Genomic DNA, 13924 nt, shown 5'->3' on the forward strand with positions numbered 1-13924 from the left:
CAACTTTATACCTCTGTAGTTACTACAGCTCTGCAGATTATTCTTGAAAATTGGTACCAGTACACTTCTTCTCCACTCCTCAGGCATCCTCACACTTTCCAAGGTTGTGTTAAACAATCTAGTTAAGAACTCCACTGCCATCTCTCCTTAACATCCATGCCTCCGCAGGTGTGTCATCTGGACCAACCACCTTTCCACTCTTCATCTTCGTCATAGCTGCGCTCATTTCATCCTTGCTAATCTACCGCATTTCCTGATTCACTATCCCCACATCATCCAACCTTCTCTCTTTCTCATTTTCTTCATTCATCAGCCCCTCAAAGTACTCTTTCCACCTTCTTAACACACGCTCCTCGCTAGTCAGCACATTTCCATCTCTATCCTTCATCACCCTTACCTGCTGCATGTCCTTTCTAGCTCAATCCCTCTGTTTAGCCAATCAGTACAAGTCCTTTTCTTTCATCACCTCTCTCTTCGCCTTACACTGCACCTCCTTGTGCTCCTGTTTACTTTCTTCATCTCTCTGGCTATCCCACTTCTTCTTCACCAACCTCTTCCTCCCTATACTTTCCTGTACTTCCTCATTCCACCACCAAGTCTTCTTGTCTTCCTTCCTCTGTCGGGATGACACACCAAGTACGTTCCTAGCTGTCTCCCTCACCACTTCTGCAGTAGTTACCCAGCCAACTCCTCACTACCACCCATTGCCTGTTTTCCTACCTGAACTCCACACAACAGTCTTCCTTCTTCAACTTCCACCATTTGACCCTTGGCTCTACCTTCATTCTCTTCATCTTCTTGGTCTCCAACATCATCCTACAGACCACCATTGGATGCTATTGCAATCTCCAATCTCTTTCAGATTGCACCTCCTGCTGCATAGTCTGTTCACCTTCCTCCACTCTTATATGTTACCCTGTGCTCCTCCCTCTTCTTGAAATACATATTCACCACAGCCATTTCCATCCTCTTCATAAAATCCATCTCACACCCAACATACGGGGCAGATGCGCTGAAAACATTCATCATCACACCTTCAGTTTCCAGCTTCATACTCATCACTCTGTCTGACACTCTCTTCACCTCAAGCACACTCTTGACACACTCTTCCTTCAGGATAACCCCTATATCCTCCCATCCACACCATGGTAGTGCAGTTTAAACCCACCTCCGATGCTCTTGGCCTTACTTCCCTTCTACCTGGTCTCTTGCACACAGTATATCTACCTTTCTTCTCTCCATCATATCAGCCAGCTCTCTCCCTTTACCAGTCATAGTGCCGACATTCATAGTTCCAACTCTTACCTCCACACACCGGACATGCCTTCCCCATCTCCTTCTCCTTTACCCAACAGTAGCATAGTTCCCACTGGTACCCTGCTGGTCAACAGCACTGATGGCGGCTGTTGGTAACCCAGACCTCGACTGATCCGGTATGGAAATCTGATTTATGATCCATATTTGATTTGACATAGGTTTTCAATCAATCAATCAATCAATTTTTATTTATATAGCGCCATATCACAACAGAAGTCATCTCAAGGCACTTTTCACATAGAGCAGGTCAAGACCGTACTCTTTAATATACAGAGACCCAACAATTCCCCCGGAATTACGCTGGATGCCCTTCCTGATGCAGCCCTCTCCATTTATCCAGGCTTGGGACCGGCACTAAGAATGCATTGGCTTGTGCACCCCCAGTGGTTGGATTCACATATCCTACATCTATGTATTTGTTTTTTTAGATGTATGCTCTTACTTCCAAGCTATCAACAAAAAAACATAGCAGGTGCACATGTCCAAACTTAAACTGAAAGATGGACGACCAGCCATAACAGTTTCTTAAGATACTGCAACAGTAGGCAGGTAATTACATTTTTGCCCTGATTAAAAGTTACTGTACAAATAGCACCGTCCCTCAGTGAAAAAAAAAGTGAGGTCCAAAGCATGGAAACAGGAAGAATAGCCAACAATATGGAAAAATGAAAAAGCTGTGTATGTACTTAGCAGTCATACTTTGGGTTTCACTTATACAGCCTTCATCAGTGTCAACTGATTTTCCGCTTCTTACTGTCTGGATGTTCACTCTATTAAAGGAGCAGCTGAACCAATTCAACATCTGGCACATGTGTGTACAGTACCTATATGTTGCATTAGCTAACGGAGTGGACAGAAAGTCGGAAGCTCTGAAAAACAGCAGGGACAGATATGCGCTGGCATACGGTTTCCTCCTAAACCTTTTATTTCTTGGAGCAACTTCAGCTTTATAATTACACCCTTGACCACTTCAATCCACCTTTTGCCCTACCTTTGAAGGAATCAGCTCTAAAAAAAAGTGCTTTTTCAACATGGGTCCAAGACCTCATTTGACCTTCCTCTTTTAGAGTATATATCTAGCTTAAGCCACAAGGACATGGATGTTAATTTTGGCTGTGTCGATACTCATCTGGATACTGTTGCCAATCTCGGATACTGCTGCTGTAATGAAAGAACATCAGTCTCAAGTCTCCGAGGCAGGTATTAACATATTTATTACACCGTAAAGAGAACAACAATACCAGAATTATACTGCAAAGTTTCACAGACTGACAGACCATAGTTTACAGCCCCAAAAGAATTAAAAATAAAGAAATAAAAGAAATAAAATCAACAAGAAACCACAGTTCTGACATAGTAGACTGGAAAGCTCTCTAGAGGACACTGACTCTAAGCGATGGAAAGACCGCCCAGTGTCAGCCTACCACTAACCTGTGGTTTTCATGTCTCAATTAAGTATTGCACAACAACTTCAAATCATTTGAGCTCTTTTTTTCACAATAAATTTTCTCAAGAGAACGCAAAAAAACCCCTCCCACCCCCGAAGATCAACTCACTCCCCCAGAATAATGCTACGGCCTTTGCTATTCACTGTTGGCCCCACATACCTCCCCAATGTTTGTTGATAAGTAGGAAATTGAAATAACATTTCCCCCTATTGTGAAAAACAGGCATGCCTAAATTCATAGCCTTAAGTGTTTTTAGTTTTTTACAAGCTTTGCCTTTTGTATATCCACCCTTTTGAATTGATCCCAGCTGACAAGTCGACAAGCACTTTAGCATGTCTTCACAACAGAGAAGAGAAGACGAGAAAAAGGTTGAGGGGGAACAAGGGAGAAAAAAGAGCAAGAGAGAAACAACATTTCTTTATCTGTGACCTTAGCTTGTATCATCGAAAGAGGAATCGACAACACTTTTCTTTAAAATTAGCACAATTTTTAAAATCTGTTCAAACAATTCAAACTCTTGATGCACTCTAGAAACGCCACAGGCATAAAGGAACATAACAAAAGTTTTTTTCAGTTTTTTTTTTCTCATTTCTATTCATTTATGTTTCATTTATTTATGAGGTCTGCATTGTTACCAAGTAGTGATATGGTTTTGCAGCTGTATGAGCTTCGACTTTGGATTTTTTATTTTCCTGTTCTCTTGTGCCCATTTGGTTTCGACTAGACCAGTATCAGCGCCGCGACTGATGCTCTTATCGTGCTGTAAGAGGTAGAGTGAGACTTGTTTGCCACCGAGGAATTTGTAGCAAAACACACATAGAGGAGGGAAGAAAGAAAAAAATAGAGCTTCTCAAAGAATTATTGAGCGATAATGTTTGTCTTAGTATTTTTTTTCTTTTTTTTTAAGCCAGGTTTGCCCTGATAATGATGAACACACATGTTATTTGTTGTATACTTTCAAATACACTAAAAACAGCTTGGCTGTTTCTTCACAGCTTCTGAGGAGTCGCTAGTAGGGTGTCAGACACCTTTTTGGATTGTTTAACCCTTTAGAGTCAAGAATGCAGGTGTGTTTTTTTATTTAGACAAGAGGGATGAGGAAGTACAGAGGGAGCAAACTGCCCAGAACCTTTGTGGGCCTCCACTCGTTCCTTGAGGTCAGAATTTGTAACGCGCTTCTGTGTAGCACCAAGGTGTTTGGGTGTTTGGGGTGAAGAGCCTTTGTGTGCGTCAGGGTAAGTGCTCTCTTACTGCGAATGAGAGGTTTGTTTGATTTACATTGAAGGTTTACAACAAAGCTGCGACTGATTTATTTGTGCCAAAAGAAAAAAAATGACATACACTGATATAAATAAATATAAAACAACTGCAAAATGGCATTGGTGTGAAAGCCCAGTCTCACATTCACCTCTTTAAGAATCAAAAACTTAACTGCTTAAAGCTGAAATGGGCACTAAATCCAACATTGGTGTAATGAGAAAATGCGCAAACAAGAATAAAATCTTTGAAAATATCTCAAAAATTTCTTTGAAAATGCTTACAGAAGTTATCAGTGTTCATGTCTCATTGGTTATTATTGCTCCAGTTCAAATGTAACACTGCTGTGAAATGTTCGTTGTGTTTAATTCACACCTTCTCATTTCACAATGCAAGATGAGTGCCACTGGTTTTGCTCCTTCCAGAACAGATTAAAATAAATGACTTTTATGACATTTAAATTGGTTTGTTCCATGAATGCGTGAACAAAACCACAGAAATAAATAACCAAATGTTTGTGAGAATAAACCTCTTTTGAAAATTGTTTAAATCAGGATTTTGGTCCTTGGTGTCAGTCTTTGGCTGTTTTTGGTGTTTTTTTGTTTATCACTTGTGTTAATACTGTGTGTTACCTGGTGCTTTGCAGTGTTAAAGCTGTCAATCGGAGTCTACACCTCTGCATTTGGAAAGTTAGTTTGTTAGAATATTTTCTTTTTTTTTTTTTTTAGTTTTTTTTTGGTTGTTTTTCAGTTTTTCTAAAAAATAACAAATATTTAACAAACGTTCAGTAATGTGCATGCACTGTCTGCAACTACTAAAAAAATGTTATGGCCGCTTTTGCTAGCATGTTGAAAAGAAAAAAAAAAGTAAGTGGGTTTGGTGATTTTACATTTTTCCAACCCCCCCACCCCCAAAAATGTTAAAACAGATAATGCTATCACTACATACAAAATGGTTGATGAATTATGGCTCTATACTGACAACACAAGTATGCTGAAAAGAAGCATGCCGAAATAACCTCTGTGACAGTGCAAATACATTTATGTATGTCCCTTGTACAAAACATTTAGGTTAGCATTCCGCGCAACATGCTAGTTCTCAGAAAAGATCTGGGTCGGACTCAAGTAGCAGCTCTGAGATATAGCTTGTGTCTTTTCTTGAGGACGAAGGGAAGTAAAACTTATAGAACTACGGGTGATCTACCACTTACACACAGAATAGAAAAGCAGCTTGGAAAAATGATAACTTCTTTTTTTTTTATCTCTTTTTGCACCAGCTAGAGAGAGAAAGAGAGAGAGAGAGAGTTATGAAGGACTTAGAGTTGTGACTGGTTGAAGTACTATGCATTGTCACAATTGTCCAACACATATACAATAAATAACCATTGGTGACATCACAGGACAGAAGTCTTTAACACCATGACATCTACAGAAAAAGAATAAGAACATGAAGAAAGATGAAAATGTTTGTCAGAGTTGAGACAGGATGGGGCGCTGAATGAGCTTCCTACTGAGTTCTCCATACTGTAGGTTTCAGCTCTGAGTGACCCAACGGCTGCTGTCCTGGTGATTTGACAGTCTCACCAGTGGGGATGATGACTTCACTTCCTGTTTGATAGCTTCTGTGACCCACCAAGCATGCATGTGTGAATTGTAGCCAGTACATACTCCACATGTGCAGTGGGCAAAGTTTTGTATCTTGTCCAAGAATTCTTCCTTTATCATCCTTCAGGGAGACGGATTTGTATTTCCCAGCCCACTGACCTGGATATTATTACAAGTGAGAGGGAAATAACATTGGTTGAACAGCTGGCTCTGCTTGCAATCTGCTGCACATCTGCCCATTTCATGGCAGTCGGTCTGTGGGCCAGAGATTCAGTCCATTCCTCTCCCCTCTCCAGGCAGAAAACTTATTTATCTATCCATCCGTCATCTCGTTCAGGGTATTTAAATCTGATATCTTTCTTTACAAAGAATATTGATGATGTCAGTCTTTCTGCTAGCTAGTTATGTTCCCTTGGTATGTTGTTTGGTAAAATGTTTTCTTGAGGTCAACTAGTCTCGTGTCCAAGGTACAGGAAGGAAATAAGCATTAATTCAAGGATGGGAAATAAAAACGTTTTAAAAAGGGGAGGTCAGATATACTTGTCTCGAGTTCACGGCTATCTCTGCTCAGTCTCTTTATATTTACAAGAAAAAATAAGATAAGCTACAATGACAACAACATTAACAACAACAGGCACAACGACAAACGGACAACGAGAATAGCAAGTGTAACGATAAAAGGATGTCAATATTTAAATTCATTCATTCAAAACAAAGAATATCTTTGTGTTTCTTTAAAGTCATGGCAAGTCAATATGACCTGATTATGGACCTCCTCCTCCTCTTTCTATGACTACGCTGCAAGATAGACAGAAGCATTGCCATCTCTTTCTGTTAGCCACGTTAGCTTAGTATCTTTGCAAGGCAATGTAGACAGTCATGCTGTTTGTGGGGTCGAGGGCTGGCTGTTACGCCCCGGAGGCCTTTGCCCTCATCCTCCATGTTAGTCTCTTAGCGCGGTGTGCCATCCAGGGCAGAGGAGGACGGGGTGCTTGGGGTGGATGAGCGAGGGGTAGCAGCAGGCGGGGTAGCAGCCGGACTCCCAGTCCCGCTGCTTGGGGTGCAGGCGGAGGAACTGATGGGAGCAGGGGTCTCTGACCCTGGTACGCCTCCCTGCTGCTGACTGGCCTGCTGCTGCTGGGCCTGGAGGGTCTGACCGCAAACATGGTGGTGCTTCTCCCAGTCCTTATGCTGGCAGAAGGAGCCGCAGTAGCGTGCCGTGTTGCAACCGCTGCAGGTCTCACTGGCCTTGCGACCACAGTTCCAGCAGCTCTGACAGACAGAAAGAGACAAAGTTAACTAATACAAATCAATAATGCAGTAACAGGATTCACAATCAGATGGACAATTTGCCAGTTAAGCTGATGAACTTCTTATAATTGATAAAACTGTTTGGACCCTTTGTTTTATTTTATGCGTCTATTGACACAAAAGATAATCATGTATTTGATGACTGAATCAAACAGAGAACTACAGTAGCAAACACAGCGTGAAGATTAGCAACAGATATCAGTGCACCAGTCTGCACATTAACTGAACAAGCCTCTGCTTTTACAACACTTCAGCTGAAAACAAATCACAGACAGATCAAAAACCCATCTTTTATTACACTTAGGGCCTCTTATATATCTTGGAAACCGCAGGGAGAGAATGTCAGGGCAGCTGCATATCCACAGGAAACAGAAGAACAAGGTTACAAACAGCTTTTGAAAATTCTCCTCCGGGGTGATTCTCTCTCATAAACATCACCCCTGCAATTAATGTCAGATGTGAGCCATATTTCTCTCTCACTTAACTGATTAAACGCCAAGGTCTCCAATGGTGATTAGCAAATGAAAGCTCCTTCCCTTATTTCCGCTCAGCTGAATTGGTAACACCTTTCTAAACATGGTAGCTACTCTGTCGGAAAAGAAGAGGAAGGAGGAAAGCAAGGCTAATAGATACTTTGCTTTATTTTGCTCTCCATCCTGACTATAACGTCACTTCTAGTTAGAGGACCATGTTCTTTGTAGGAGCTGGCAACAAAAGTGACAGCAAGGCAAGATACAATACCATAACTACCAAACAAAGCAATGAAGATGACAGTGTGTGTCTATGTTCCTACCTCGCTGGAGTCCTCCTGTTGGTTGATTATGGAGAGTGCGTCCTCGGCTGCCTGCCGTTTGGCCTCAGCTACCGTACGCTCCATCTTGGCCCGTTCACTGCTGATCATCTCATGAGCCTTACGCTCTGCCTCCGACACGGCTTTCTGCAGCTCTGACATGGCCTGTCGCTTCACCTCATTTACTGCCTCCTCTGGAAAGAGTGTGGAGACAGAGGAAGTCAAGCCTCCCGTACCTGCAATGTAGTTTGCAATATGTTATCCTGCCTTTGGGGATTTATTTTCAAAGACAATACTGGTAAGTTCCTTCATGTTTTCACTTTTGTTGTTACTATTCAGAGAAAATCTTGATATTTCAATGTTGGCTCTTTCTCTTTAATATTTACATCGCAATAGAATTCAAAACCCTTTATTCTTTTTTAAAACTACTGTATCATTAAAAATGTGCAGTTGCCATTCTAAACACTTTAAGAACTTTTCTTTTCTGAAAAAAACAAAAAATTTCCAAACGACAACAGCAGAAGCTAAGAATGTTTTTCCCTAAAGATTCATTTTAAAGGCTGTTGCTTTCACTCAGTTTTAGAGACACAAGCTAAAAAAATATCCTCTCTAGTTCTGGAGATAATGAGAAGTATTTCACATGGCAAAGAAGTCAGACAGACATCAGATCTAAATGTTGTAAAGAGTATACTTGGTACATCAACACAAGACTCTCAAGCTGCTTTCGTTAAATTATTTGGGAGGAAATATTTATCAACCCATCACGTTTGTGAACCACACTCTTTTGATAGTAATTGTGGCATGTTTAATTAGTAAGATCCTCTAATGGGTCAATGTGTGATGTTCTCATTTAAAAAAAAATCTGAATTGATCTTATCTGAAGATGAGCAAACAAAATATATCTTTTTAATTTAAAAAAAATATCCTCGAGACAACAGTGTGAGCCAATTAATCCCAGGTAATCACCCAGAAAATGTGCTTTTGAGATGTGTTATTTTATACTTGTTTTGTGGAATGAATAACCTTGCAGTGCGGGTGTTAAGCGGTGGAATTCCAAGCGAACGTCAAAGCAAAAGGAGGGCTTTTTGTTTGCTCCCATCAAGCCTGTAACTTGACTAATTGTGTATGCAAATCAGGCAATTTATATTTAAATTATGCATTTCCATTGTGATCCCAGAGGCCCACGCGGTGAGGGGGAAGTGGGAAACCGGTAGGACACCGTGCAAGGTGCTTGAATATTTATCACCAACTGTAAACATTTTGCCCATTTCAAACAGATGTATTCACCGCCGCACTCCATTGTGTTAAAAATCCTATTTTGCAATCCTCCCTGGGTCACATTTAAATCAGTCTCTCCTCAGCCAGAATATATGCGACTGAAGTGAAAAGGATAGTGAATATATGGAGAAGAATGCAAAATAGCTGGCACCATTTATCCTACAGACAAAAGATAAATACAGCTTTATATTCGGAAAATATGCTTCACTTTACTTCATTTCTTTTGTACACATTACACTTGTATTACAAATGTAAAATTGTGATTTCAATGTCAGAAAGAATGTGTGCATTTCTAAAGACAGAGACATTTTCTCTCTGTTGTGATTGAGCTAAATTTTTAAACCAGGGTGGTTTTGTCTTTAACCTACTGTGCTGTTGAAGTCATGGAAATTGCCCTGGTGCCGTGTGATACACGCCTTGTGCATGGAATTGTGATTACACACCAAATGCCTCAGATGGAAGATCGATCAAAGCTGGTGAGGGGAGGAGAATAGTGGAGAGCAGGCAGTGTCCCGATGGTGATACTCAATTCAATTTAAATGCATATTACTTGTTCTGAGTATCTCACACATCATGCTTGGTCAAGCAAGGGGACCATTTCTTTTCTCCAAGGGGTTTAAAAAGCAGATATACTGTATCACTGACGGTGAATACAAAGTGGATTCCTCGAGCACTGAACCCTCAATGGAAAATTCTTTCAGTTTTTCAGGGCAGCGATAATGGTGATTGCAGTTGTGCTCATGACTTTAAAGAATGCTCTTTGTGTACACTAAAAAATGTAATAGCAGCTAATGAAAACTGTTAAAGCAGCAAATTAGTTTCAATACTTGATCTTAACTGGTTCTACAAATTTCCACGACAGTTTTACTACAGTTTCGTTAAATGGAATATCTGCAATTTCTGTTGCTCTGTTGGATTACAAAAGTGCCAAAAGCAAAGAGATATCAAATGTTGCTACTGTACTTTTAACAGCAGAACCACTGAAGCAGCTGTAAAAGCTACTTATGTCCCTTATTTGACTGGTGCAATAAAATTATTTTATGATCTGACATCATATTTGGAGCGTGCACAATGTTGTGGTGACACTCATATTTTTTAAACTTCCTACTGTATCGAATAAGACACATTAATTCAAATCTAAAAGGGAAGAAGGATGCAGACAGTAGACTATATTGGAAGGAGAGGGGGGAATGCGGTTTAAAGGAGCGTTTCTTATCCACTTCCAGCTCTGAGTCATCTGGGTGAGAAAGATGGCCTTGACTTTTACAAAGCAAAATGGCTTAAAAAACTGCAGAGAGATCATGAGAAAGAGAGAAAAGATTTGTGTGTGTGTGTGTGAAGATGGCAGGCGTGGAAGTGCCGCTCACCAGCTTTCTTCCAGATCTCTTCTGGGACGTAGCCAGAGACAGGCCGGTGCAGCAGCTCCCTGTGAATTTCTGGGGAAACACAAAGACACAGCCTCAGCAATCAGAGATCAACTAATGTTTTGTATGACAACGGTGCAGAAGACTGCAGAGCAAATCAACATGTTGTTAAACCTGTTGGTTTCTCTGACGATTCTTCAAAATGGTTGAAGAAATTAAAGCAAAGTATGCAGTTTATTTGGCACTAATACAGTGACTTAACATGGCTCAGGGTTCCAGGTATACAACTGACTGTCATTAGTATAATTATGATAACATATATTGTGTCTCTAGATGATATGTCCTTGTGGCAGCATATACAAACATAGCAGCAGGAGACCAAGAATTAACCCCTGGGGGACTCCACATTCAATACCTGCCTTTCTAGACTTGCTGACAGAGAGAAACACCGTCACTTTCATGTAGGATTCATCATAGGGTTGAAAAATGACAGATTGTATTTACAGTAGTTAAAAATGTGGTGGGAAGAGGATCAAAGAAGTAGGTGGAATTAATATTTCAAACAAAGTTTGACAGATGTTCAATTTAATATGTAAAACCATCAAGAAAGACTAAAAGTAGTGGAAATCCCAGTGGAGAATTGTAAAACAATTTTCTTGAAAAGGCTTGAAATGAAAGTCTTTACTAAGTTTGACAAAACTCAATATTATTTATATATATTTGTTGAAATCACCATAAGTCTGTCACTGAAACATATGGGATTGTGACCATTAAGCAGCCTTGTAAACACACAGATGCCAATTTCTTTGCCACTATGACTTATAATATGTGTTATACTCTACCTGGTGTTGCGTTGTCCTGTGCTGCAGGGCTCTGTTGCCTTGACTGCCCACTAGCGGCACCCTTTTTCAACTCTTCAGCGTCACTGTATCGTCGGATCCAGTAGTTGAGCTCCTCACGATCGGCCTCCTGGCACCGCCGCAGTACCGTCAGCGAGCGCCTTGTCTTCTCCACCATGTCCATGATACAGTTCAGCAGCTGGAGGAGACAGGGAGCGGACAAGGCGCTGAGTTTACACATAGACATTGATGGATCGATAAATGAAATTCAGCGAGGTTATAGTGGTGGAGGGAGGGATTCTGAATTGAAGTCATTTGTATTTATCATTGGGTGATGGAATTTAATAATCAAACACAAGGTGTATTTACACTCTCTGGTTTGTCAAGTCGCACCTATCATGGATGATGCTAGTGCCTCTGACTTCATCATTTCAATCAAAAGTATATTTGTGTTCACATTACATCATCGCTTGATCGATCTTCACTGCATACCAACAACACTGAGGTGAAATAGCATCACAAACTTGACACTAAAGAGTGCAGGTTTGAAGGGACAAATAAAGCCAAATTTATTTTAGTAACAGTTATCTCCTTCAAAATGTCACCTCTACTCACTCATCTAGATGAAACAAATGGAGGCTGAGTACACATATAACAATTTATGTTGTATTTATATTATACTTGCAAGCATGCGCACACACATCTCCACTCTATAACTGTATGAACAACCTATTATTGTTTTTTATTATTGACCATTAGTGTTGTATGCATTATCTCATTTTTAAAGGTTATGTCCACAAAACCACTAAACTTATTTTGTATACAGAAATGAATAAAAACAAAGTTTCTGTTAACAGTAGATCTATAGTGTAACAAAGAATTTTAGTACAAAGTTAGATATTACAATTTAATAGAACTAAAATTAAAATTCATCCAATCTCTATTATTTACAGACAGAACTGAGGGGTATAGTAATATAAAAATGTTATTACTTTTCTTACATGGTCAAGGTGCTTCCACTCCTCAGCCCACTCTCTGTCTGTCAGCCTGTGGTCAATCACTTCTTCCTGCCTGGTCCCTGCATGCATACCTAATGAAAGAAAGAAAGAGAGGAAGAAAGACAGATAGATAGACAGACAGATAGAAAGATAAACAAAGGGCAAGTCAGTATGACAAAGAGGATCAATGTAACATTACTCCATCATTCCCTTACTCTCCTCTTCATCTATCCTTTATTTGGTCTTTGTTTGACACTCTCTCCCCATCCATTTCTTTCTCCTCCTCCCTCACTCCCCCTTTTTCTTTGCTCTCTCCCATCCTGAGGGCAGGACTCAAATGACTGAGCTTCTGGTCCAATAAACATCCATCACAAGGCGAGACATGGTAAATGTCTCTCCTATTTTTAGAACAGAGCAAAGTCGTCATTATACAGCTTTATCAAGGCTTAGTCCTGAGGTCTCAACTTCAGTTTGTGCTCTCTGGGGCAGCAGGATGGTTGAATGTGCTCTGAAAGACGGTCTGTCAACTTGCTGTACCAACAAGCATCTACCAGGCTGAAGTTGACACTGTTTGATGATCATTATTATTAAAATTACTGATCTTAGTGGTATATAAAGAGCTCAGAAGCCTGAGAAGTGATGTAAAAATGATGTAACTGTTGTAACTGTTTACTTTTTATATGAAATCCTCTTGATGTTTCTCTTAGTACTACTGCAGAGTAAAAGCTCTGACAGTATGCCATTTAGTGGGATGGGTTTGTGTGTCAGTATCCAAATGTATGCACACACACATGCCCATATACTGCCAATGTCCTCACCAATGGGTCTGGCTCTCTCGCGGATCTCCCGATGATTGGAGGCGGGGTGTCTGTAGGTGTCCCGGTAGTGATGGGCGATGGCCATGTCATCCAGCCTGTAGTGCTGCGGAGGGAGCGGGCCCGGGTGAGGCAGGCCGTTGGGTTGGTAGGAGAGCCCATTGGATGGGCTGAAGCGCTGGGCGGGGCTTATGGTGCAGGGCCGCTTATTGGGGTGAACATCTGGGTGCAGGGCACCATCTCGCTCAAAGCCGTTCTCTTTGGTTCTGGGTGGAAACAGAGAGAGAGAGTTTGTAGTTCATTGTCACTGCATCTAGCACTGTATGTTAAAAGGTTCTTTTTCCAGTGAGGTGAGATAGTTTTCATCTGTTTTTAATGGAAATCAACTGTTTGCAAGGATCTCAAGTGACAAAACATTATGAACAAAGGTGAACTATTTCACACTTCTGAATTCAGGCCAATCATCCAAATGTTTTTTTTTTTTTTTTTTGTAGTGTTGTTACCAGACTTGACCACATTCTTGTTACAGTTACAGCAGATAACAATGGGACTGGTGAGGCACAAAGAGTGGATCAGGAAAAAAGAGACAAGGAAATAAGTGGCGGAGAAAGGAGAGAGTACACAAGCTCAAATCACTATGATGGCAACATCAAGGTTCACTTCTTGGAACCCAGTTATTTTGTAAAAATACCTGAATCCAAAACTGTTTGTAGCAGTTGTTACATACAAGCCAAACTTGAAATATATCATCACAACAATAGTTCCCCCCTTTCATGAAGTAAAGGCTTGAGTTGACCTGCTAACAGACAAAGGAACTGCCATGAAAGACTGTTTTGCCGGGAATCATCTTGAAATTCTTTCATTATAAACATACAAATGCGCACAAACAGTAAAGCTTGAGCG

The 13924-nt window shown here is 40.6% G+C and overlaps 1 protein-coding gene across 4 annotated transcripts in view; it reads right to left on the reverse strand.

Moving 5' to 3' along the window:
- Window positions 1-2507: 2507 nt before the first annotated feature.
- Window positions 2508-13924, reverse strand: part of runx1t1 (RUNX1 partner transcriptional co-repressor 1) — a 58543-nt gene continuing 47126 nt past the window's right edge. Inside the window, exons 6-11 of one of the 4 annotated variants that reach the window (XM_044336278.1) lie at window positions 13025-13287; window positions 12210-12298; window positions 11212-11407; window positions 10373-10441; window positions 7731-7921; window positions 2508-6898 (exon numbers count right to left, since the gene is read on the reverse strand). In XM_044336278.1, the coding sequence (XP_044192213.1) occupies window positions 6578-6898; window positions 7731-7921; window positions 10373-10441; window positions 11212-11407; window positions 12210-12298; window positions 13025-13287 (1129 nt within the window). In that variant the 3' untranslated portion in view covers window positions 2508-6577. Of the gene's footprint in view, window positions 6899-7730; window positions 7964-10372; window positions 10442-11211; window positions 11408-12200; window positions 12299-13024; window positions 13288-13924 lie in introns of all 4 variants that reach the window. The other 3 variants (XM_044336276.1, XM_044336277.1, XM_044336275.1) reach the window with 3 other exon arrangements.

The sequence above is a fragment of the Thunnus albacares genome, chromosome 19 (assembly GCF_914725855.1).
Source record: "Thunnus albacares chromosome 19, fThuAlb1.1, whole genome shotgun sequence".
Lineage (NCBI taxonomy): Eukaryota > Metazoa > Chordata > Actinopteri > Scombriformes > Scombridae > Thunnus > Thunnus albacares.